The sequence below is a fragment of the Adiantum capillus-veneris genome, chromosome 19 (genome assembly GCF_014529385.1).
Source record: "Adiantum capillus-veneris isolate H3 chromosome 19, ASM1452938v2, whole genome shotgun sequence".
In the NCBI taxonomy this organism is placed as follows: Eukaryota; Viridiplantae; Streptophyta; class Polypodiopsida; order Polypodiales; family Pteridaceae; genus Adiantum; species Adiantum capillus-veneris.
This window is the reverse complement of record NC_140949.1, coordinates 122104621-122129485: the sequence shown is the minus strand read 5'-3', so window position 1 is coordinate 122129485 and position 24865 is coordinate 122104621. Positions and strand designations below refer to the sequence as shown.

Below are 24865 nucleotides of genomic sequence, written 5' to 3'. Positions count from 1 at the left end.
AACGCTAGCGGCCCTACCCACGCAATACTTGTGTCAAGCTTTATCTCCCCAAGTTTCTCCTCCAATAGCATGAGCATGCAAAAAACTTGAGGACCACACCCTCTATTTTCCAAAATATATTGAGGCTCTAATACCACTATGAGACCTAGGGAACTCCCTTGGGTAATCCTCCTCCCTACTGCCCTTTATATAGACTCTTGGGCTCCTAGCCCTAGCCCATTTTAGGATTCCCCTATCCACACTTTGCAGTCAGCAGGCCCTTGGCCTTACAGGCCCCAAGTGCTCAGCTTCAAAAAACCTCATGCAACGACCCTTACAAAAGATTATGTAGACTCAAAAGACTAGCCACAGTCTCAGAAAGGGCTCTTCTAGACCGAGTCTCAAAAATGGTTGGGATTGTCAAGAACCAGCCAAAAATGGCTCCACAACTTCACATCAAAGGTAGTATTGCAACTCAACGTACATGTAACGGTAGTCATTGCGAGTGTAGCAGGATTTGCGCACAAATAGGCACCAAAATAGTACATGCAATCTATAGTGACACCTCTCCCTATGGGGAGTGAAAAGCGCTCTAACGCATAAATTCCCACTAGAGCATGAATCTATCGACCGTAGCCAACTAGGCCAAGCATGCAACCACTGATGCAATATATGTGCCAAAATTGGTATGGCAGAAACAAAACTCTCTTATTTTCTATTGCATTTTTGGATTTCCAAAAAAAATTTCAAAAAAGCAAGGAAAATTGCAAGAAAAACAAGATAGAAGTACGAAGAGTCTATGAAGTGACAGGAACTTTCGAAAGTCTAATGGGAGGTCGTTTGGTAGAGATTCATAATGGGCATAACTCGATCTAATGAGGACCAAACTTGACCTGCAGATTAAGGACATCAAAGCTACCAAATTCTGTGAAGGAGTCTCACCAGAAACTCTACTTGCAAAGTGATACAAGCAAAGAGGCTCTTGGACGTTGAAAGCATCAAAATTGCACTTCACCAAATCCAATGTCAGAATTGGGTCACACTTCATACACCACGTCTACATGGCTACTACATCATATCCCACATCATACATAGTGCCAGGCTTCAACCTAGAGTTCAAGACAATAGTTAGAGCTTCATTCAAACAATAAATTGCTAATAGCAGCAATAATGGCATCCAATAGATGGAATGACACATCAAGTGTGTCTCGAGGGATTATATGCTCATGTGGGAGTAGTCACGTAACCGAAAAATTGTATATTTGTGCTACGTAGACAAATCACAATTTTTTTCTCTGTGTTATTCGTGTTAAACAACAGTCGAATCTTGATTTAGTCAGTGTTTTACCCTAACCTGGAAACTAATGCCTATGAAGTCGCAAATGCATTTCCCAATGCCAATAACCTGCTTTTTTGACTTTGCTAGAAGTTTAAAAGTGGTAAAATTCTTGCATGAGAGGAGACATATGGTACATATATATATTTTTTCCCAAATATAAAAACCAAACAACATCTAAAACTAAACATATTTGAAATGATTTGTATCATCAATTTGTATATATTCTAACCCTTTTTATGGTTCTTTTGCAAGGTAAATAGATAAAAAATGGGCATCACGATCGTAATGTACTACAGGCGGTACCAATTAAAAACCAAGGAAACATGCTTCGATGAATAGTAACAAACTTTCTCTTTCTCTTTCCCGCTCTCTCTCTCTCTCTCTCTCTCTCTCTCTCTCTCTGTGTCTTCATTTTCTTCTTGCAGATGTATACTTTTGTTGAATCTCCATGATGAGATTGCTAGTCAAGAGTTTCTCAATATGTATGCAAAATGTGCTACCCTCACCAAAAGCACGTAAGTTCTTGATGGACATCCTTTCTGGGATGTCTCTTGGAGCACATTAAATGTTGCTTATGCTTAAAAGGAAGCACTAAGATGTTTTCACCAAATTTTAAGGAAAGACCTTTCTTCAAATGCAATCACCTATGCAGGCAGGGCTTGTTGGGGGGTTGTTGGAGTAACATGTTGTGCTGGTCGATGTGTTTTCCAATTGTGGTTCCTTTCTAAAAGCATGAAGGGTTCTTGATGGGCTTGCTGTCTGAAATATCGCATCTTGAAACAGGTTGATTGTAGGATATGCGTAACTTGGATGTGGTGGCAAGGAACCTGCCTGCTGTTTTCAACATCTGCAAAGGGGAGCCCTCTCCCTAATTCCAAATCTCTTATGCTTGCACCTTGAAGGTGATTGGCTATACATTGGTTGATAAGTATGAGAAATGTGGTGTCCTTACGAAAACACAAAAAGTTATTGATGAGATTTGATTGCAAAATGTGGTCTCTTAGAGCATGTTGGTTGCAAGGTATGCCGAGCATACTTTTGGCGAGGAAGCTTTGCTCCGTATGTGAAGTGAGGTTTCTTGCAAGACGAAGATATGCCCAACAAGGGCTAACCGAGGAAGTTGTGCGTTTTTTTTTTGGATGCGACACAAGGGCACCCCTTCAACTACCAATCACTTTTCTTACTGTGCTCATTCACTCAGGTTTGCCAGATGAGGACCAGCTGCTTCTTTACAACACGAGGAAAGAATATGGGCTTTTAGCCAAACAAAGAGCACTACACTTGCATGGTTGATCTTCTCAGGTTCTTCTTGAAGGGCATCCTCTCTAGGATGTCGTCTTGTGGGGCGTGTTAATTGCAAGATATGCCCCTCCTCGTGACTAAATGGCACGGGGTCTTGAAGGAAGACCCTGCCATGGGATCAACGGCGCACGGCAGACGGGGGGATCTCGAGGCGATCGAACGGCGAAAAAAACCCGGCGGTGGATCACCTTCAGGGATTCAAACTCAGACGGGCACTGTGGCAGGCTAGTGAGCTAACCGTGCACGCGTGTTCACTTTGATGAAATGGATGTGTGTTCATGGGCGTATATACAATGCTCGGGGAGAAAAACCTTCTAAAGAGGGAAAAAATGCCCCGGCGGTCCTAGTGTGTTCACACACATCACTACCACATGTATATGGTAACAAATCCCCCCTGAAGTGATGCGGTGAACGAGAGCTGGCGCATGAGTAAAGGGAAGTGCCATGCCCTGAGGACATGATCAATCCACAAAGGGGAGTAAGCCCACAGCTTTGCGGAAAGCTTCAAGCTTCTCACGAGACAATGCCTTTGTGAAAAGATCTGCAAGGTTGTCTCCTGCTGAGAGCCTTTCCCTGACATAGTGGTAATGCATCTCAATGTGCTTTGTGCGAGCATGAAAAAATGGGTTCCTTGCAACTACCAATGCGCTCTGACTGTCAGTGTAGATAGTGTTGGCAGTGTCCTACCCAACACCCAAATCAGCCATAAGGCGTATGAACCATACACACTCAACCGTAGCTGTGAAGACTGCCCTGTACTCAGCCTCACAACTTGAAGTGGCCACAGTAGGTTACTTCTTGCTCAACCATGATGTACATGAACTGCCAAGCATGAAACAAAAACCACTAGTGGACACTCGCGTGTCAAAACAACTAGCCCAATCTGAGTCTGAAAAAGCATGTAAGTCTGGCGGCAATGATCCCCCCTTGGGATAAAACAAGCCAAGATGTAAAGTGCCACTAAGGTAGCGGAAAATCCTCTTGACAGCCCGCCAATGCTTAGACCTTGGGATATGCATAAATCTGCTGACCTTTGAGACTGCAAACCGAATATCCGGCCTCGTGTTGCATACATAAATGAGGCAGCCAACAACAGTTTGGTAAAGAGTGACATCAACAGGATCGCCAGCATCATGTAGAATCAACTTCAAACCTGTTTCCATGGGAGTGGCAATAGGTTTGCAATCCTCGAGTCCAAACTTACATAGCAATGTCTCTATGTAACTTTTCTGACACAAGGCAATACCACCATCACAATGCTTAAACTGTACACCCAAGTAACGATGCAACAGCCCCAAATCTTTCATCTTGAAAGTAGCATCCAAATCAGCCTTAAATTCAGCAATATGTCTCTCCTTTGGTCCAGTGATCAACAAATCATCGACATAAAGAACCACAATAAGAAGTACATCACCCTTACGCTTTACATACAATGTGCTTTTTGTTGGACTGTTACGAAAGCCTCGTTTGACCAAATGAGTGTCAGCTTTCTCATACCAAGCACGAGGAGATTGCTTCAACCCATACAAAGCCTTCTTACATCTGCACACTTTGTCCTCTTGTCCTTTTATGACAAAACCGCGAGGCTACATTACATAAACTTCCTCAAATATGTCACCATTCAAGAAAGCAGTAACAATGTCTGATTGATGTACATCCCAACCAAAATGAGTTGCCAATGCACATAGAAAATGCACAGTAGTCATACGACAAGTGGGAGCAAAAGTCTCTTCATAATCTATGCCTTTTTGCTATGCATAACACTTTGCAACAAGTCGAGCCTTATGGCGATCGATCTCACTAGCCGGCTTGCGTTTCAACTTGTAAACCCACTTTGTACCAATGGCCTTTTTGCTAGGAGGCAAATCACATAAAGTCCATGTGTCATTTTCTATTAGTGCATCATATTTTGATTGCATGGCAGCCATCCAATTTTCTGAATTCTGTGCTTCATCAAAAGACAGAGGCTCCTCAACATCATGTAAGCTAGACACAGCCAAAGCATAACAATCTAATGCATAAGATGCATGGCGAGAGCCTGAACAAGTACGACTAGACAAAGGTGCATCCGATTTACTGTCACGCAAAGTGTGCACCAGCCATTTTGGCATACCTCTAGCCTGCTCATTTTCAGCCCTTTCCTCATCAAGTACATCATGTACATCTGCATCAGCCATTTTGGCATACCTCTAGCCTGCTCATTTTCAGCCCTTTCCTCATCAAGTACATCATGTACATCTGCATCAGTAATAGGTTGATCTGTAATATTTTCAGAAACCCCCATGGGCTGTACATTTGCCTCATTGGAACTTACATTCGTATTTCCACCATTGAAAAGAGGCAACAAAGTGTCGTAAATGTCCTATGAGCTTACATTACTATCTCTAGTACATGACAGCAAGGGCTGAACAGAATCTTCCACAAACACTACATCTCGTGAAACCAGAATACATTTTGTTTGTGGATGATATAACCTGTAACCTTTGCTTTCATCACTATAACCAACAAAAATACATTTGACAGCCTTATCATCCAATTTTCTGCATTGCGTTTGTGGCACCAAAGCATATGCCAAACAACCAAAAACACACATGTGCTCAATAGAAGGCTTTCTATTATGCCATGCTTCATATGGAGTAATAGACTGCAAAGCTTTCGTAGGACACCTGTTTAGTACATAAGTGGCACACATGCTGGCCTCAAGCCAAAAAGAATGCGGCAAAGCTTGACTTTTGACCATACATCGTGCCATTTCTGTAAGTGACCTGTTTTTCCTCTCAGCAACAGCGTTTTGCTGAGGTGTATAAGACACTGTATATTGGTGTTTTATCCCACGACTAGCCAGAAATGCATTGAATTCATGAGACATATACTCCCCCCCTCGATCAGAACGGAGGGTGCCCATAGTACATTTCAAGACATTTTTAGCCATAGCCAGAAATTGTTTGAAGCACATATAAAGTTCGGACTTCGCTTTAAGAGAAAATACCCATGTATGCCTGGAGTAATCATCAATGAAAGTCACGAAGTATAGGTAATTGCCCAAGGATGGAGTTTGCATGGGCCCACAAACATCACTATGCAAAAGCTGCAACCTGTATGTGGCCCGAACTGAACCATCCTTTGGAAACTTAGAACGCTGCATCTTACCCAAAATACAACCTTCACAAACATGTTTGACTGGTGCTTCAAGGGGCGGCAAAGAAGCAACCATATCATATTTCTGCAAACGCAGCAAATTGGCAAAATTCAGATGACCAAAACGTGCATGCCAAAGTTTTGCATCTGAAATAGCCCTTGAATCTGCAACAGTATTTGCAAAATTTTTTCCACACTTGTCATACAAAGTGAGCTTATACCGGCACAAAATGCCATATGCAACAATTTCATCACCAAAACTGAGATCATTAATTGTACATCTGTCATCCACAAATTTGACTACACGTCCAAGTCTAGCAAGTGTGGATATAGACAAGAGATTTTTCTTGATCCCACGTACATAAAGTGCATCTACAAGTGTGAATGAGCTGCCATTTGCAGCAGTAAGCACAATCTTTCCAACTCCTTGAACCAGATAAGAGGCATTGTTGGCACAAGTGACTGAATTCTCGTGAGACAGACTCGAGAGAGGTGAACAATTCATGATGTGAGGTAATGTGCTTTGTAGCACCACTGTCAAAATACCACACATGAGAATCTGCAGCAACTGACATGCATGCATCATGTACAGCAGGATTGTAAGTGCACTCTGCGCTAAAAGCCCATTTTGCATCAACATCAACACACAATTTCCTTTCACAGAAGACTCAACATTGACTGTATTTGTAGTGGAACCAGCATTTGCAGTGGAATCACCCTCTTTCTTCTTAGCCTCTTTGGCCTTCAACTTAGGACACGACTTGATCAAGTGATCATTAGCTTTACAATAATGGCAACGCATTTTTCTTTTTGCCCTTATCACCAGAATTTCCAGATGAAGTGCTGCCAGCAGAAGCATTAGGAACAGAAGTTTTGCCACTCACAACAGAACCATAAGAAGTGGCAGCATTGCTGTTACCACCCTTTCTTTGAGAAGCAATAAAAGCCTGTTCAACTGCACGCTGTCTAGTCCTGTTTTTTCTGGAAAGTGACTCTTGCAACAGCAATGTGCATAATGCATCAAACTTGACAACTTCTGGATTTCCTTGGGTCATAAGTCTCCAAGTACTAGCAAAAGTCTTGTAAGAATCTGGTAAGGCATCAAGAACAATCTGCACAAGGGAACTGTCTGAAATGACTTCACCTGTAGAAATAAGTTGCTCATTGATATCCTTGACACTAGCAAGGAAAGTGTCTATATCATCTTCCTCATGCATAATCTTCGACTCCAGCTCTTTACGTAGCAAAGCAATTTTAGCCTCATTGCGGCTTGCATAAAGACCATCCAAAATATCCCAAGCCTATTTTGCAGATTTGCTGAACGGATGTGAGGAACAATGGTGCGCTTCACAGACAACGCAATCAATCCATGAGTCTGCACATTCTTTACATCCCAACGAGCTTGTTTTGCTGTAGGCAAAACAACTCTAATTGCAGCAATCCTTGCAGCAAGACCTGCAACATCCTCAACATCGCCTACATCCTCAGAACCAAGACGTACATCAATGCCCTGCACCATATTCCAAACGCCCTTTGACACAAGAACGTGTTGCATCATATAAGCCAACATAGGGTAATTGTCCCCATCCAACCTGTCCTCAGCAGCAAACATCTTGAAGACATCTGTGTTGTTGTCAGCCATGGTAAATGCTGCACCTGATGTAAAAGCTGCCCGAAAATAGGAGAAATGGAGCAAGAACAACACGTGCTATGTAGCACAAACCCTAGAAGTCTGTAAGGCACCTATTATGCAGAAATCGGCACAGACAGAAATTCTGCATAAAATAACGAAATTGCATGTGCAGACCTGCCTGTAGTGGAAACGGAGGCCGAAATGAGCCCGAATCAGAAATCTGAGCTCTACGAGCATATCCGAAAAATATATCGACCTGCGAACACCAAACCTCTGTGTGTGTGCTGGAGTAGCTAACGACTAAGCCCAGAAGGACGTAACCTGCTCTGATACCAATTGTTGGAATTAGGGTTGTAGAAAACGCACACAACTTGGAGAAGACGAAGGAAGTTCAAGGCACACAATAGAGAGTGTGTTACTTAGTGTGCAATGGAAAGATAGATAGACCTAGAGTGATGGGCGTAAATACAATGCTCGGGAGAAAAAACCTCCTAAAGAGGGAAAAAGTGCCCCGGCGGTCCTACTGTGTTCACACACATCACTACCACATGTATATGGTAACAAAGACCTCGTGTTCATTAGTCCTGTGAACACACATCACTACCACATGTATATGGTAACAAAGACCTCGTGTTCATTAGTCCTGAGGCACGCCTCTCTGTGTGGGAGTCTCCACATGCAATTACCTATCCTATGTAAAATGCAGCTCACGAAGCACTCTAGTTAAGCTCCATAAGAAGTTCTCCGAATCATTTTGGTCTAGACTACCCTCTAATAATTTCTAATAATTATATTAACCAGGTTAAAATTTCTCTCTCGAACATGGCGGGTCGAGCACTGCGCAGCGTTTTGTCCTCGTGTCTGCGCTCGGCCCCTCCACTCTCCCTTCTTGGATCGACCCCTTTCAGTTCATCCGCAATCGTAGGAAATCACACATTCAAATGGATGCAGGTATGCGTATTCTCCTGTTCTCATTCATGGTAGAGTGTTTCTTTGATGCTCGATGAGATTATTGCTTCATGTGAGAGAGAGAGAGAGAGAGAGAGAGAGAGAGAGAGAGAGAGAGAGATTTTCTTGTGTAAAAGTTGTATCGACTGTTTGCAAGTCCTTTAAATGGACACGTGAATCGGCAAACAAGCCTTTGAAATGCATTGAAACATACCTGAAATTGTATCAGCAAGCATTCTAGTGTGTCACAGGTTCATACGTTCATGGCATATAGCTTTTTTAGGGCTTTCCCTATTTCTGCTTAAAATGCTTGAGATGACCCTCCTTATTTCATTGGTTTTAGAAGTGGCATTAGCAAGGTGTAACATCGGATCACCACCTAATTCAATATACTCTAAGTTCTGCAAGAAGTGAAACAGTGAAGAGCTCCACCATGTTGTTGGTTGTGAGACACATACTCTAGTTGACTAAGCATGTGTCAAGTTGGCAGTGTAAAAGGTCAGCAGAAAAGGTGAATTCCTGCAGCAATCGATGCAAGTGGATAGCCACGTGATCTCGTACATCTTAGGGATGATCTCTCTCTGGATCAGTGTGCAACCAATAGACTAACTCTCCGGTCCTCCATCTACATATCAGATCTGGCTCATACAGGCCCCTCCAGCCTGTTGTCAACCTGCAACCTGCAACCATTAAAATGCAAAGGGGAAAGAGGGGGGCGAGGAGAGATCGGGTGGGGGGGGGGGGGGGGGGGGGGGCGCGGGCACAGAGAGAGAGAGAGTCACGTGCACACGGCTCAATGTGCCAAGTGGACATCCTTCATCGACCTCTAGAGCCAATTTTCCAGTTTTGGAACCCCCTTGCATAAATGGATTGTACACACATTTTGATAGATGTTATGACACTACTGTGGGTATCTAGCATGACGAGCATGTAGGTTTTTGTTAGAGGAGTGTGTTGGATCAGTCGGTTTGTCAAATGGTTCGCCAGGCAGTGAGTTGTCGCTAATGTGCGCTCATTTGCACATTTTTCCCAACTTGACCTAAGTCTCCCGACGTGGCCAAAAGTCATATAAAAGGAGCAGCTAGGCCATCGTTTCCAGTCATTGAAAGCTAGCGCCAGCAAGAGCCCAACATTTTCTCTAGTTCAGCCCGAGAGTTTTGCATTTGCTCCTCAGCTTGGCGTTTTTGGCCTCAATCTTCGCGAGCAAGTCCCGGATCAGCGTCTCAGCCCAGTGCTTTCAGATTTCACCCCTTTCCCTCGCGGAAATGTTCTAGATCTGCAAAGGCTAGCCCATCTACAACCATTGAGCTTTTGGCAGCACATGGAGCCCCTCTCCCGGCCATTCCCTCGCCGCATCAAGTGCTCACATTGGTGTCCATCATCTGCTCCATCATTAGCTGCGTTTTTGGTCGTGTTTCTCATGGCGAATCGGCTGCGATTTGTGCGCTAGATCTGTGTTTTTGCAGCCGTCTTCCAGCCCTTCATTCCTCTCACATCGGAAGCGCAATCCAGCCCCAAATTTACCTTTGGTGGCTATCCGCAATCCTTGTCACGTGCACATCTAACCCTATGTGTACGTGGACAAGCTACTTCATGGCAAGGGTTCAATTCAGTTCAGTCAGCCTAGATTAGGAAGTGTTCTGGCACTTTTGTGAGTCTGTTCGCAGACCGTGCATGTCCAGGCACTTAGAGTAGATGCATATCCTCTGGTTGCACACAACATGATCATCAGATTACCATAGACCCGTTTTCCCTATTTTAGCCAATTTTCACTTATTATTTTTAAGTGACTTTTGTTGGGAAACTGGGTAGGGCAATTGTGACAAGCCAAGTATAAAAGAAACCCTAGCGCTAGCACTTTCTGGCAGAAGAGGCAACAGGAACCAAGTGTTCAGCACGCACCTTCTCAGCAAGCCCTGGAGTTTGTAAACAACACATCAAGCTTGGCGTTAGCAGATTGCATCAGCAGAAGCCTAGCGTTTTTGCGGCAGGACCCAGATCAGCCCTAGCGTTTTTGAATCGGCAAGCACCCTAGCGTTTTTGCAGATTAATTGCGACAGAACTACAAGAAGCATCAGCGTTTTCAGTTTTCAGCATCAAGACACTGCAGGATAGCCCCGAACTTTACAGACCTCACCTTCTCGCAGCAGATCCTCGCCGCACGGTGAGATCCACCGAAGTTTGCAGATTGAGCCCGGAAAACGCAAATTTCAGCACCTGCATTTTCAACACGTCGTCGTTGCATCGTCGTCGTCGCCGTTGTAACAAACCGCTGACGTGTCAAAGCCTAAAGAATGGAGCCAACTTACAGATGTAGCCGAGGGGCTTAAACTGTCACAAAGTGATGACGTGGCTGTCCAAGAGCAAAAACCCTAACCCTAATTTCTACCAAAAACCCTAACTGCTGAAACCCTAATTTTGGAAACCTTAACTTTAAAACCTGCAAACCCTAATTTCTACCAGAAACCCTGTTAGGTGCAGCGGAATGAATGTTTGAACTTTGCTCAAGATGAGTGCTCCGAACTGTGGTCAAGGTTCCTTTTGTTCTTATGGAAGGGAGAGCCTTCCGTTCTTAATGAGAGAGTGCAATGGACACAAACAAAGTGAATGGACACAGTGAATGGAAGTGTATGAGACTGAGAGATAGAGAGAGAAGAGAGATACGACACCAGAGACGTTGTAAAACCCTCCTCCGAAGGCCCCACTCTCTATGGCGAGAGCGGTCTACTATGATTGCATAAATCTCTACAATGCTTGGGCTTGCCGACGATGTCAACGACGACGACGAGATGGGCTGAAATCTGAAAACGCTAAGGGCTGAAATCTGCAAATCTTTATCTGCTGTCCAAAAACGCTATGGGCTGAAATCTGCTCTTGCCAAAAACGCTAAGGAAAACGCTGATTTTGCTGGTCTTTAGGGCGGAAAATCTGCATCTACTGTAGGCTGAAAACTGAGGTTCTTTTATGGCTGAAAATCACCTGCCGCAATGGTCCAAAGGCTGAAATTTGAGGCTGTTCTTGCAAGGACCAAAAATGCTAGGCATGGGGAATCTGCTAGCGATGGCAAGGGCTGAAAATGCTGGTGTTTGCAGGCTGCTGAATACGCTAGTCTTGAGAACCTGCTAGCGAAGACTACTTGCTGGAGAAAACGCCAAGTTTGGATGCTGATGAAGAAAACGCTAGATGCTGAGTCTTGCTTGGAGGGGAGAACCGCCAAGGTCTTGCTTAAGAAGTTACCTGTTGAGCTTGGCTCCTGTTGCCTCTTCTCCCAATTAGTGCTAGCCTAGCTTTGCTTATATACAAACTTACTCAATTTTCCCTACCTACTTTCCAACAAAAGTCGCTTAAAAATAATGAGTGAAAAATGTCAAAAATAGGTAAAATAGGCTAAATGCACTGGAAAATTCCCCTGAAGGATTCTGATGGGAATGCTTATGATCATGCTGTGTGCAACTAGAGGATATGCATCTACACTAAGTGACTGGGCATGCATGGTCAGTGCCAGATCACTTCTAATCTAGACTGACTGGACTGGCTGAACCCTGATCATGCTGTAGCTTGTCCACGGACATATAGGGTTGGATGTGTCACGTGACAAACCCTAACCCTAACCCTAAGGTCAGTGTTGCTAAACTGGCTTTATTTGACAAGAAAATAATTCTAAATGAATTATTGGATTTATAAGTGAGAGGGTTTTGTCGCTTGGAACAACAGGAAAAATAATTCTAAATGAATTATTGGAATTTTAAGTGAGGGTTTTTCTCACTGGAGACATCCGAGTACAGAGTATTCCTAGTGCGTCGTTCAAAGTAATGACGGAAGCACTGAGAACGGGAATATTTGTAAGGCCACCAGGAACGGGTACTTCTGATGCGTCACATCGGATGGGTGACAAGGAGCATCGGAAAGAAGTATGCGACCATCCGGGAACGGACATCTCTGATGCGTCATAGGATGGGTGACATAGAGCATCGTGAAGGAGATTGTACCGTAAGTTCGGTAGGAAAGGACTAGGTGATGGGTATTCCTGATGCGTCACAAGGTGGGTGACGGGTGCATCGGAAAGGGAATATCCATAGTCGGGAGGAAATTCCGAACTGTGTTAGAATTGTGCACAAGGAAAAGCAAGCACAAAAGGAATCTAGACTTAACAGTCGGACAGTTAGTCTTACTCAAGTTTGAGAAGGCAAGACTTAAGAAACAAGCGTCTCATAAGGGGAAGGTGGTAAAACTTTCTACCCGTTATTATGGGCCGTTTAAGATCACTGAGCGAGTAAATGATGTCACGTTCCGATTAGCGCTACCGCCTAATTGGAAGATCCATAATGCTTTCCATGTCAGTTTACTCCGGCCGTATGTGGGACCGCCTCCAAGCCAGCCTAGTGCTGAGGAACCTCCTGAGGTTGAGGAAACGGAAGAAATACTCCAACCGGAGCAGATAGTAAGTCATCAGGAGCGGTCTCTCAAATCCGGAAAGATAACACGGAAGTATTTGGTTAAGTTTAAGAACTATTCGAATCTAGATGTTCAATGGATGACGCAGGAGGAATTAGCAGCTTATCCCGAGATACTGGAGGTATATGTCTAAGCACTACAGTTGAGGTCAACTGTTTAGAAGCCAGAGGGATGTTGCTAATTGGACTATTTTCTTATTTTTAATGATTAATCTCTTTTTTAGGATATTTTATTGTGTGCACTAAGAACTGTTAAAAGATTGTAGCTACAGGAACTGCCATCAAGAACGGACAACTCTGATGTGTCATTTGATGGGTGACAGTAAACATCGCGAAGGAGTTTCCGTAAGTTCGGTGGAAAGGGCCGGGTTACGAGTGCCCCTGATGCATCACATGATGGGTGACGGGCGCATCAGTAAGGGGGCATCCCGTAGGCTAAGGAGGAAATCCGAACTGAGTAAGAAAATACGCGTAAGAACGCAAGCACAAGAATAAAGATGGGTTCAATGAAGCTTTTTACGAAAAGCAGGAACAATCGCGGGAAGGCAGACGCTTTTCCGCAAGGAATCTATGTTTGCATTGCATTCGTGCATGTGGTTGCATCCAGGGACGCCTGGGAAGTGTTGTTAAATGCATTGGTTTTAACTTATAAGGTTTTATTGAGTTTTTGGGCAGGTTTAGACCAATTTTAAAATATGCCGGCGGCCCACTTAATAAGTGGGCAGCCACTTAGAAGATAAAGCAACAAAACCAGCCAGCGAATTCTCTCTCCCTATTTCGGGTAGAACACAAAAAAAAAAAAACCCGGTCGCGATCTCTACGCGAGCAGTTATTCGTGCCGTGGCCAGGGAGCTATAAAAGCACCACATGCCCTCACTCACGGGAGGTACCAACATCAGCAAGAGAAGACTCTGCCGCAAGAGATCGCGAGACTACGAAGCACGGAAGTCGCTTTTCCCGTGCAAGAGCGACAGGTATCTATTGTGGATTCGCCATACGAATTGTTGTCGCGTGTTTGTGTGGTTTGTTTTGCAGGAATCTCCCGTCTTACGGGAAGGCCCTTCACGAGAAGTACAGCTTCACGCCTAAGTCCCTTACGGGAAAGTACGGCTTCGCGCCTAAGTCCCTTATGGGAAGGAACGGCCTTGTGCCCAAGCCCTTTACGGGAAAGCACGACCTTCGGGTCTAAGATTACAGAACGGAGGGGTTTCCTCGGGTTCTCGTGCTTGTATACGAATTCTCCCTGAATAAAAGAATACTCTTAACGGGGGGGGGGGGGACCAACCCATCTTCTGGTCCCCAATACTGTATCGATCTTCTCCCTTCTCTCACATTTGCAAAGTATTTTAATTTTCAGATTTTCAAGTGCTCGTGTACGCTCCCGTTTTGTGACAGTGGTATCAGAGCATGGTCTCCCCTCTTTCTCTGTAAAGGAGGACGACTCTGGGAAGATACGGGAAGAAGCCATGACAAGCCAAGAGAGAAGTAAGCAGGCGGAAACCTAAGTCCTGTAGGAAAAGCTCGCAGAGTTGGAAATTTTTTTTTTTTCCTCTGGAAGAAGTCGACACAAGACTTGGGATTCTCTGAGAAGGCGACAAGAGCATGATGCTCAAGAACCTAGAGAATCCAAGGAGCGGAATGCTCAAGATCCTTCAAAATTCAGAAAATATCCATAAACATCAATCCAAAACCATAGCCATGAAATCCCGTCATTTCGGGAAGGATATGAAGGAGGTCTCTAGACCTAGGAACATTCCGGTCAAGTTTGATACTTGTGACGGAAGAGAAGATGTTCCGAAAGCTACCGCTTTAATTCGACAGTTTGAAGTTTCCTTTGCAAATGGCAATTTCTCAGAAGCGTCGAAGGTGAGGCATGTGACTAAACACCTCAAGGGGATTGCAAGTACTTGGTGGTATACCAAAGCTCTGCAAGGAACTTACAACAAGACTTGGATTCAATTCAAGGCTGAATTTTTTGACAAATTTTTTTCCTCTATGCTTTGAAGAAGGCATCCAAGAAGATTGGGATCGGTTTGCCCAATAGGAACACGAGTGAGTCAAAGCAAGTAGTGGTTCACTCTTGCCAAGGTAGCTCCATTCTTGATCCTCTTTGAGGAAGGAAAGATGAACAAATTTAACGAAGGACTTTTGCCCGAATTTGTAAACCCATTTGCAAGATACTTTGCAGCAGATGGTGGAGTCAACAATAAAAGCTGAAAGTGTACACCTTGATGTACATAGAATAGAATCCCCGCAGTGGGACGAGAACCATTGAACCTAGAAACAACGAATTTTTGTTACCTCTCCTCAAAGGATACGTTGCTATCCGGAGAAAGTTTGGAGTAAGGGAATTCAATCTAACTCCTGAGTTTTTTGAATAGGAGACCCTCAAACTTCAAGTTAGAGGGCAAGTCTGATCAAAGTTACGTCTTTGAGGAAGTTACAAAGTGCGTTTTCTTTTTCGCACGAGGATTGCATAAGTCTAGCCAAGACTGATCACTCTTGAGTGCTTATGAGAGTAGGGTTGAGTCAGAACATTGTTTTATACGATGAACTACTTTGTTTAACCATCCGGAAGGTCCATAATTGATCTGGTATCCGGTAATTCTCGAACAGATTACCTGCTACTGTGGGTAGGCAATTATGAAGGAACCATTCTGAGCTTTCCAACAAAGAAAAGCTTTCATTAATATGGTAGTGCTTTTTGCACAAGTGAATGAACACTCTCTTTATGAGGGAAGGAACAAGCGACGACTACGGCCTGTGCTTGAGGAATCCAAGGATTAAAATCCTAGATTATTTGATGAATGAAAGCTTGAGTACCTTATGAACCAACACCCCTACCTGGTAATATGGTAGTGCTTTTTGCACAAGTGAATGAACACTCTCTTTATGAGGGAAGGAACAAGCGACGACTACGGCCTGTGCTTGAGGAATCCAAGGATTAAAATCCTAGATTATTTGATGAGCAGGTTTTGCTCTAAGATCGAGCCAAGTGATCATCAAGTTGAGCTTCTTCGCTCTAAGGATTTTACGAAGGGAAGGTAATTTCCCAGGTTCACCGAAACTTCAACACAGCTTAAGAATTATGTACACTTTTGAGTACATGGATAACACACGAAGATGCAGACCTATGCCAAGGAACTGGACGAGAGTTTGTTATACTCTCTTGAGCGCCTTTTTGTGCGCAAGGATACTCCGACACGAGAATCTCTATTTGAGATGTGTTCGGTAGAAGGAATTTGAGTTTCTCTACGGAGAAGAGGTTTTCTGATGGTCGTTGATTATTGAGTACGCTATGTGCTTTTATTATTACAGTAGCAACTTTTGGTTGCGGTATATGTTTCTCCATGAGCAGGTCAAGTAGCATTTACACGCTGCTGGAATAAATTCGAACTATTATGTTCGTAAGAGTAAAATTTGCCAACCATTTTAAAATGGTAAGAATTACCTTAACCACATATGGGAGAACATCCTTGAGATCCAAAGCGGGTTCACCCTTAAGTGGGCCAAGTTTGAACTTATGTTCACAGAATGGTATGGCTAGAATTTAATCTGCCTAAGAATTTTGCAAGGAATCCTAGATGCTTGCAAGGATGGCCTCTGCAAGGAAGAGACGCTAATAGGCGTCACGAGAACACTGCTAGTGGTAATAACTTACAGGAGGAAAAGATTGGAAGGAAGTGCCGCCGTGCACAAGGAATCTTCGGATTGGAACCATTCGCCTACGTTGAGCGTCGGCCCGAAACAAGAATCTTCTTTAAGGTGATCGCAAATTGTGAAAGAAAGACATCGAGCTTAATGCTCTATGACTTGAGCATTCCCTATGTGGGAGGACACCAGAGGTTTAATACCCTCTAGACTAACAGCGCAGGATTATGCGCAAAGACAGATACCTAGATTGATTTCTAGGAGGATTATTCTTTTCGGATTGAGAAGGTGGAATTGAGTTAACGGATTCTGGAATGAGGAAACTTCCGATCTGTTGGAAAGAAGCGAATGACGAGTTCTTACATGGCTCGTAAGTTTGATAATCGGTGAAGGATATCCTAGAGGTACTAGAGGAAGGACATGAACCGGTAAGGTAAGTATTGAATTATTGAATTATTGAATTTCTGTTTAAATTAATTTTAAAGTTCTCTTTTGAGAAAGAACTAGCTCAACTCACCATTGAGCAAGATTTGGAATCTTTCCGGTTTCTCCCCGGCAGTTCAGTTGGACCTCTACAGTTGAGGACAACTGTTTATAAGTGAGAGGGATGTTGCTAAACTGGCTTTATTTGACAAGAAAATAATTCTAAATGAATTATTGGATTTATAAGTGAGAGGGTTTTGTCGCTTGGAACAACAGGAAAAATAATTCTAAATGAATTATTGGAATTTTAAGTGAGGGTTTTTCTCACTGGAGACATCCGAGTACAGAGTATTCCTAGTGCGTCGTTCAAAGTAATGACGGAAGCACTGAGAACGGGAATATCTTTAAGGCCACCAGGAACGGGTACTTCTGATGCGTCACATCGGATGGGTGACAGGGAGCATCGGAAAGAAGTATGCGACCATCCGGGAACGGACATCTCTGATGCGTCATAGGATGGGTGACATAGAGCATCGTGAAGGAGATTGTACCGTAAGTTCGGTAGGAAAGGACTAGGTGATGGGTATTCCTGATGCGTCACAAGGTGGGTGACGGGTGCATCGGAAAGGGAATATCCATAGTCGGGAGGAAATTCCGAACTGTGTTAGAATTGTGCACAAGGAAAAGCAAGCACAAAAGGAATCTAGACTTAACAGTCGGACAGTTAGTCTTACTCAAGTTTGAGAAGGCAAGACTTAAGAAACAAGCGTCTCATAAGGGGAAGGTGGTAAAACTTTCTACCCGTTATTATGGGCCGTTTAAGATCACTGAGCGAGTAAATGATGTCACGTTCCGATTAGCGCTACCGCCTAATTGGAAGATCCATAATGCTTTCCATGTCAGTTTACTCCGGCCGTATGTGGGACCGCCTCCAAGCCAGCCTAGTGCTGAGGAACCTCCTGAGGTTGAGGAAACGGAAGAAATACTCCAACCGGAGCAGATAGTAAGTCATCAGGAGCGGTCTCTCAAATCCGGAAAGATAACACGGAAGTATTTGGTTAAGTTTAAGAACTATTCGAATCTAGATGTTCAATGGATGACGCAGGAGGAATTAGCAGCTTATCCCGAGATACTGGAGGTATATGTCTAAGCACTACAGTTGAGGTCAACTGTTTAGAAGCCAGAGGGATGTTGCTAATTGGACTATTTTCTTATTTTTAATGATTAATCTCTTTTTTAGGATATTTTATTGTGTGCACTAAGAACTGTTAAAAGATTGTAGCTACAGGAACTGCCATCAAGAACGGACAACTCTGATGTGTCATTTGATGGGTGACAGTAAACATCGCGAAGGAGTTTCCGTAAGTTCGGTGGAAAGGGCCGGGTTACGAGTGCCCCTGATGCATCACATGATGGGTGACGGGCGCATCAGTAAGGGGGCATCCCGTAGGCTAAGGAGGAAATCCGAACTGAGTAAGAAAATACGCGTAAGAACGCAAGCACAAGAATAAAGATGGGTTCAATGAAGCTTTTTACGAAAAGCAGGAACAATCGCGGGAAGGCAGACGCTTTTCCGCGAGGAATCTATGTTTGCATTGCATTCGTGCATGTGGTTGCATCCAGGGACGCCTGGGAAGTGTTGTTAAATGCATTGGTTTTAACTTATAAGGTTTTATTGAGTTTTTGGGCAGGTTTAGACCAATTTTAAAATATGCCGGCCGCCCACTTAATAAGTGGGCAGCCACTTAGAAGATAAAGCAACAAAACCAGCCAGCGAATTCTCTCTCCCTATTTCGGGTAGAACACAAAAAAAAAAAAACCCGGCCGCGATCTCTACGCGAGCAGTTATTCGTGCTGTGGCCAGGGAGCTATAAAAGCACCACATGCCCTCACTCACGGGAGGTACCAACATCAGCAAGAGAAGACTCTGCCGCAAGAGATCGCGAGACTACGAAGCACGGAAGTCGCTTTTCCCGTGCAAGAGCGACAGGTATCTATTGTGGATTCGCCATACGAATTGTTGTCGCGTGTTTGTGTGGTTTGTTTTGCAGGAATCTCCTGTCTTACGGGAAGGCCCTTCACGAGAAGTACGGCTTCACGCCTAAGTCCCTTACGGGAAAGTACGGCTTCGCGCCTAAGTCCCTTATGGGAAGGAACGGCCTTGTGCCCAAGCCCTTTACGGGAAAGCACGACCTTCGGGTCTAAGATTACAGAACGGAGGGGTTTCCTCGGGTTCTCGTGCTTGTATACGAATTCTCCCTGAATAAAAGAATACTCTTAACGGGGGGGGGGGGGGGACCAACCCATCTTCTGGTCCCCAATACTGTGTCGATCTTCTCCCTTCTTTCACATTTGCAAAGTATTTTAATTTTCAGATTTTCAAGTGCTCGTGTACGTTCCCGTTTTGTGACAGTGGTATCAGAGCATGGTCTCCTCTCTTTCTCTGTAAAGGAGGACGACTCTGGGAAGATACGGGAAGAAGCCATGACAAGCCAAGAGAGAAGTAAGCAGGCGGAAACCTAAGTCCTGTAGGAAAAGCTCGCAGAGTTGGAAATTTTTCTTTTCCTCTGCAAGAAGTCGACACAAGACTTGGGATTCTCTGAGAAGGCGACAAGAGCATGATGCTCAAGAACCTAGAGAATCCAAGGAGCGGAATGCTCAAGATCCTTTAAAATTCAGAAAATATCCATAAACATCAATCCAAAACCATAGCCATGAAATCCCGTCATTTCGGGAAGGATATGAACGAGGTCTCTAGACCTAGGAACACTCCGGTCAAGTTTGATACTTGTGACGGAAGAGAAGATGTTCCGAAAGCTACCGCTTTAATTCGACAGTTTGAAGTTTCCTTTGCAAATGGCAATTTCTCAGAAGCGTCGAAGGTGAGGCATGTGACTAAACACCTCAAGGGGGATTGCAAGTACTTGGTGGTATACCAAAGCTCTGCAAGGAACTTACAACAAGACTTGGATTCAATTCAAGGCTGAATTTTTTGACAAATTTTTTTCCTCTATGCTTTGAAGAAGGCATCCAAGAAGATTGGGATCGGTTTGCCCAATAGGAACACGAGTGAGTCAAAGCAAGTAGTGGTTCACTCTTGCCAAGGTAGCTCCATTCTTGATCCTCTTTGAGGAAGGAAAGATGAACAAATTTAACGAAGGACTTTTGCCCGAATTTGTAAACCCATTTGCAAGATACTTTGCAGCAGATGGTGGAGTCAACAATAAAAGCTGAAAGTGTACACCTTGATGTACATAGAATACAATCCCCGTAGTGGGACGAGAACCATTGAACCTAGAAACAACGAATTTTTGTTACCTCTCCTCGAAGGATACGTTGCTATCCGGAGAAAGTTTGGAGTAAGGGAATTCAATCTAACTCCTGAGTTTTTTGAATAGGAGACCCTCAAACTTCAAGTTAGAGGGCAAGTCTGATCAAAGTTACGTCTTTGAGGAAGTTACAAAGTGCGTTTTCTTTTTCGCACGAGGATTGCATAAGTTTAGCCAAGACTGATCACTCTTGAGTGCTTATGAGAGTATGGTTGAGTCAGAACATTGTTTTATACGATGAACTACTTTGTTTAACCATCCGGAAGGTCCATAATTGATCTGGTATCCGGTAATTCTCGAACAGATTACCTGCTACTGTGGGTAGGCAATTATGAAGGAACCATTCTGAGCTTTCCAACAAAGAAAAGCTTTCATTAAGCTTGAGTACCTTATGAACCAACACCCCTACCTGGTAATATGGTAGTGCTTTTTGCACAAGTGAATGAACACTCTCTTTATGAGGGAAGGAACAAGCGACGACTACGGCCTGTGCTTGAGGAATCCAAGGATTAAAATCCTAGATTATTTGATGAGCAGGTTTTGCTCTAAGATCGAGCCAAGTGATCATCAAGTTGAGCTTCTTCGCTCGAAGGATTTTACGAAGGGAAGGTAATTTCCCAGGTTCACCGAAACTTCAACACAGCTTAAGAATTATGTACACTTTTGAGTACATGGATAACACACGAAGATGCAGACCTATGCCAAGGAACTGGACGAGAGTTTGTTATACTCTCTTGAGCGCCTTTTTGTGCGCAAGGATACTCCGACACGAGAATCTCTATTTGAGATGTGTTCGGTAGAAGGAATTTGAGTTTCTCTACGGAGAAGAGGTTTTCTGATGGTCGTTGATTATTGAGTACGCTATGTGCTTTTATTATTACAGTAGCAACTTTTGGTTGCGGTATATGTTTCTCCATGAGCAGGTCAAGTAGCATTTACACGCTGCTGGAATAAATTCGAACTATTATGTTCGTAAGAGTAAAATTTGCCAACCATTTTAAAATGGTAAGAATTACCTTAACCACATATGGGAGAACATCCTTGAGATCCAAAGCGGGTTCACCCTTAAGTGGGCCAAGTTTGAACTTATGTTCACAGAATGGTATGGCTAGAATTTAATCTGCCTAAGAATTTTGCAAGGAATCCTAGATGCTTGCAAGGATGGCCTCTGCAAGGAAGAGACGCTAATAGGCGTCTCGAGAAAACTGCTAGTGGTAATAACTTACAGGAGGAAAAGATTGGAAGGAAGTGCCGCCGTGCACAAGGAATCTTCGGATTGGAACCATTCGCCTACGTTGAGCGTCGGCCCGAAACAAGAATCTTCTTTAAGGTGATCGCAAATTGTGAAAGAAAGACATCGAGCTTAATGCTCTATGACTTGAGCATTCCCTATGTGGGAGGACACCAGAGGTTTAATACCCTCTAGACTAACAGCGCAGGATTATGCGCAAAGACAGATACCTAGATTGATTTCTAGGAGGATTATTCTTTTCGGATTGAGAAGGTGGAATTGAGTTAACGGATTCTGGAATGAGGAAACTTCCGATCTGTTGGAAAGAAGCGAATGACGAGTTCTTACATGGCTCGTAAGTTTGATAATCGGTGAAGGATATCCTAGAGGTACTAGAGGAAGGACATGAACCGGTAAGGTAAGTATTGAATTATTGAATTATTGAATTTCTGTTTAAATTAATTTTAAAGTTCTCTTTTGAGAAAGAACTAGCTCAACTCACCATTGAGCAAGATTTGGAATCTTTCCGGTTTCTCCCCGGCAGTTCAGTTGGACCTCTACAGTTGAGGACAACTGTTTATAAGTGAGAGGGATGTTGCTAAACTGGCTTTATTTGACAAGAAAATAATTCTAAATGAATTATTGGATTTATAAGTGAGAGGGTTTTGTCGCTTGGAACAACAGGAAAAATAATTCTAAATGAATTATTGGAATTTTAAGTGAGGGTTTTTCTCACTGGAGACATCCGAGTACAGAGTATTCCTAGTGCGTCGTTCAAAGTAATGACGGAAGCACTGAGAACGGGAATATCTTTAAGGCCACCAGGAACGGGTACTTCTGATGCGTCACATCGGATGGGTGACAGGGAGCATCGGAAAGAAGTATGCGACCATCCGGGAACGGACATCTCTGATGCGTCATAGGATGGGTGACATAGAGCATCGTGAAGGAGATTGTACCGTAAGTTCGGTAGGAAAGGACTAGGTGATGGGTATTCCTGATGCGTCACAAGGTGGGTGACGGGTGCATCGGAAAGGGAATATCCATAGTCGGGAGGAAATTCCGAACTGTGTTAGAATTGTGCACAAGGAAAAGCAAGCACAAAAGGAATCTAGACTTAACAGTCGGACAGTTAGTCTTACTCAAGTTTGAGAAGGCAAGACTTAAGAAACAAGCGTCTCATAAGGGGAAGGTGGTAAAACTTTCTACCCGTTATTATGGGCCGTTTAAGATCACTGAGCGAGTAAATGATGTCACGTTCCGATTAGCGCTACCGCCTAATTGGAAGATCCATAATGCTTTCCATGTCAGTTTACTCCGGCCGTATGTGGGACCGCCTCCAAGCCAGCCTAGTGCTGAGGAACCTCCTGAGGTTGAGGAAACAGAAGAAATACTCCAACCGGAGCAGATAGTAAGTCATCAGGAGCGGTCTCTCAAATCCGGAAAGATAACACGGAAGTATTTGGTTAAGTTTAAGAACTATTCGAATCTAGATGTTCAATGGATGACGCAGGAGGAATTAGCAGCTTATCCCGAGATACTGGAGGTATATGTCTAAGCACTACAGTTGAGGTCAACTGTTTAGAAGCCAGAGGGATGTTGCTAATTGGACTATTTTCTTATTTTTAATGATTAATCTCTTTTTTAGGATATTTTATTGTGTGCACTAAGAACTGTTAAAAGATTGTAGCTACAGGAACTGCCATCAAGAACGGACAACTCTGATGTGTCATTTGATGGGTGACAGTAAACATCGCGAAGGAGTTTCCGTAAGTTCGGTGGAAAGGGCCGGGTTACGAGTGCCCCTGATGCATCACATGATGGGTGACGGGCGCATCAGTAAGGGGGCATCCCGTAGGCTAAGGAGGAAATCCGAACTGAGTAAGAAAATACGCGTAAGAACGCAAGCACAAGAATAAAGATGGGTTCAATGAAGCTTTTTACGAAAAGCAGGAACAATCGCGGGAAGGCAGACGCTTTTCCGCGAGGAATCTATGTTTGCATTGCATTCGTGCATGTGGTTGCATCCAGGGACGCCTGGGAAGTGTTGTTAAATGCATTGGTTTTAACTTATAAGGTTTTATTGAGTTTTTGGGCAGGTTTAGACCAATTTTAAAATATGCCGGCCGCCCACTTAATAAGTGGGCAGCCACTTAGAAGATAAAGCAACAAAACCAGCCAGCGAATTCTCTCTCCCTATTTCGGGTAGAACACAAAAAAAAAAACCCGGCCGCGATCTCTACGCGAGCAGTTATTCGTGCCGTGGCCAGGGAGCTATAAAAGCACCACATGCCCTCACTCACGGGAGGTACCAACATCAGCAAGAGAAGACTCTGCCGCAAGAGATCGCGAGACTACGAAGCACGGAAGTCGCTTTTCCCGTGCAAGAGCGACAGGTATCTATTGTGGATTCGCCATACGAATTGTTGTCGCGTGTTTGTGTGGTTTGTTTTGCAGGAATCTCCTGTCTTACGGGAAGGCCCTTCACGAGAAGTACGGCTTCACGCCTAAGTCCCTTACGGGAAAGTACGGCTTCGCGCCTAAGTCCCTTATGGGAAGGAACGGCCTTGTGCCCAAGCCCTTTACGGGAAAGCACGACCTTCGGGTCTAAGATTACAGAACGGAGGGGTTTCCTCGGGTTCTCGTGCTTGTATACGAATTCTCCCTGTATAAAAGAATACTCTTAACGGGGGGGGGGGGACCAACCCATCTTCTGGTCCCCAATACTGTGTCGATCTTCTCCCTTCTTTCACATTTGCAAAGTATTTTAATTTTCAGATTTTCAAGTGCTCGTGTACGCTCCCGTTTTGTGACAGTGGTATCAGAGCATGGTCTCCTCTCTTTCTCTGTAAAGGAGGACGACTCTGGGAAGATACGGGAAGAAGCCATGACAAGCCAAGAGAGAAGTAAGCAGGCGGAAACCTAAGTCCTGTAGGAAAAGCTCGCAGAGTTGGAAATTTTTTTTTTCCTCTGCAAGAAGTCGACACAAGACTTGGGATTCTCTGAGAAGGCGACAAGAGCATGATGCTCAAGAACCTAGAGAATCCAAGGAGCGGAATGCTCAAGATCCTTCAAAATTCAGAAAATATCCATAAACATCAATCCAAAACCATAGCCATGAAATCCCGTCATTTCGGGAAGGATATGAAGGAGGTCTCTAGACCTAGGAACACTCCGGTCAAGTTTGATACTTGTGACGGAAGAGAAGATGTTCCGAAAGCTACCGCTTTAGTTCGACAGTTTGAAGTTGCCTTTGCAAATGGCAATTTCTCAGAAGCGTCGAAGGTGAGGCATGTGACTAAACACCTCAAGGGGGATTGCAAGTACTTGGTGGTATACCAAAGCTCTGCAAGGAACTTAATGATTAATCTCTTTTTTAGGATATTTTATTGTGTGCACTAAGAACTGTTAAAAGATTGTAGCTACTGGAACTGCCAT

The 24865-nt window shown here is 43.9% G+C and overlaps 1 protein-coding gene across 1 annotated transcript in view; it reads left to right on the top strand.

Annotated features, from left to right (window-relative positions):
• The first annotated feature begins 8158 nt into the window (after nt 1–8158).
• The window catches only part of LOC147434770 (NADH-ubiquinone oxidoreductase-like protein), a 62155-nt gene continuing 45448 nt past the window's right edge, over nt 8159–24865 (top strand). The window contains exon 1 of the mRNA XM_086491197.1: nt 8159–8342. Coding sequence (XP_086347323.1) covers nt 8214–8342 — 129 coding nt within the window. The 5' untranslated portion in view covers nt 8159–8213. The remainder of the gene's footprint in view (nt 8343–24865) is intronic.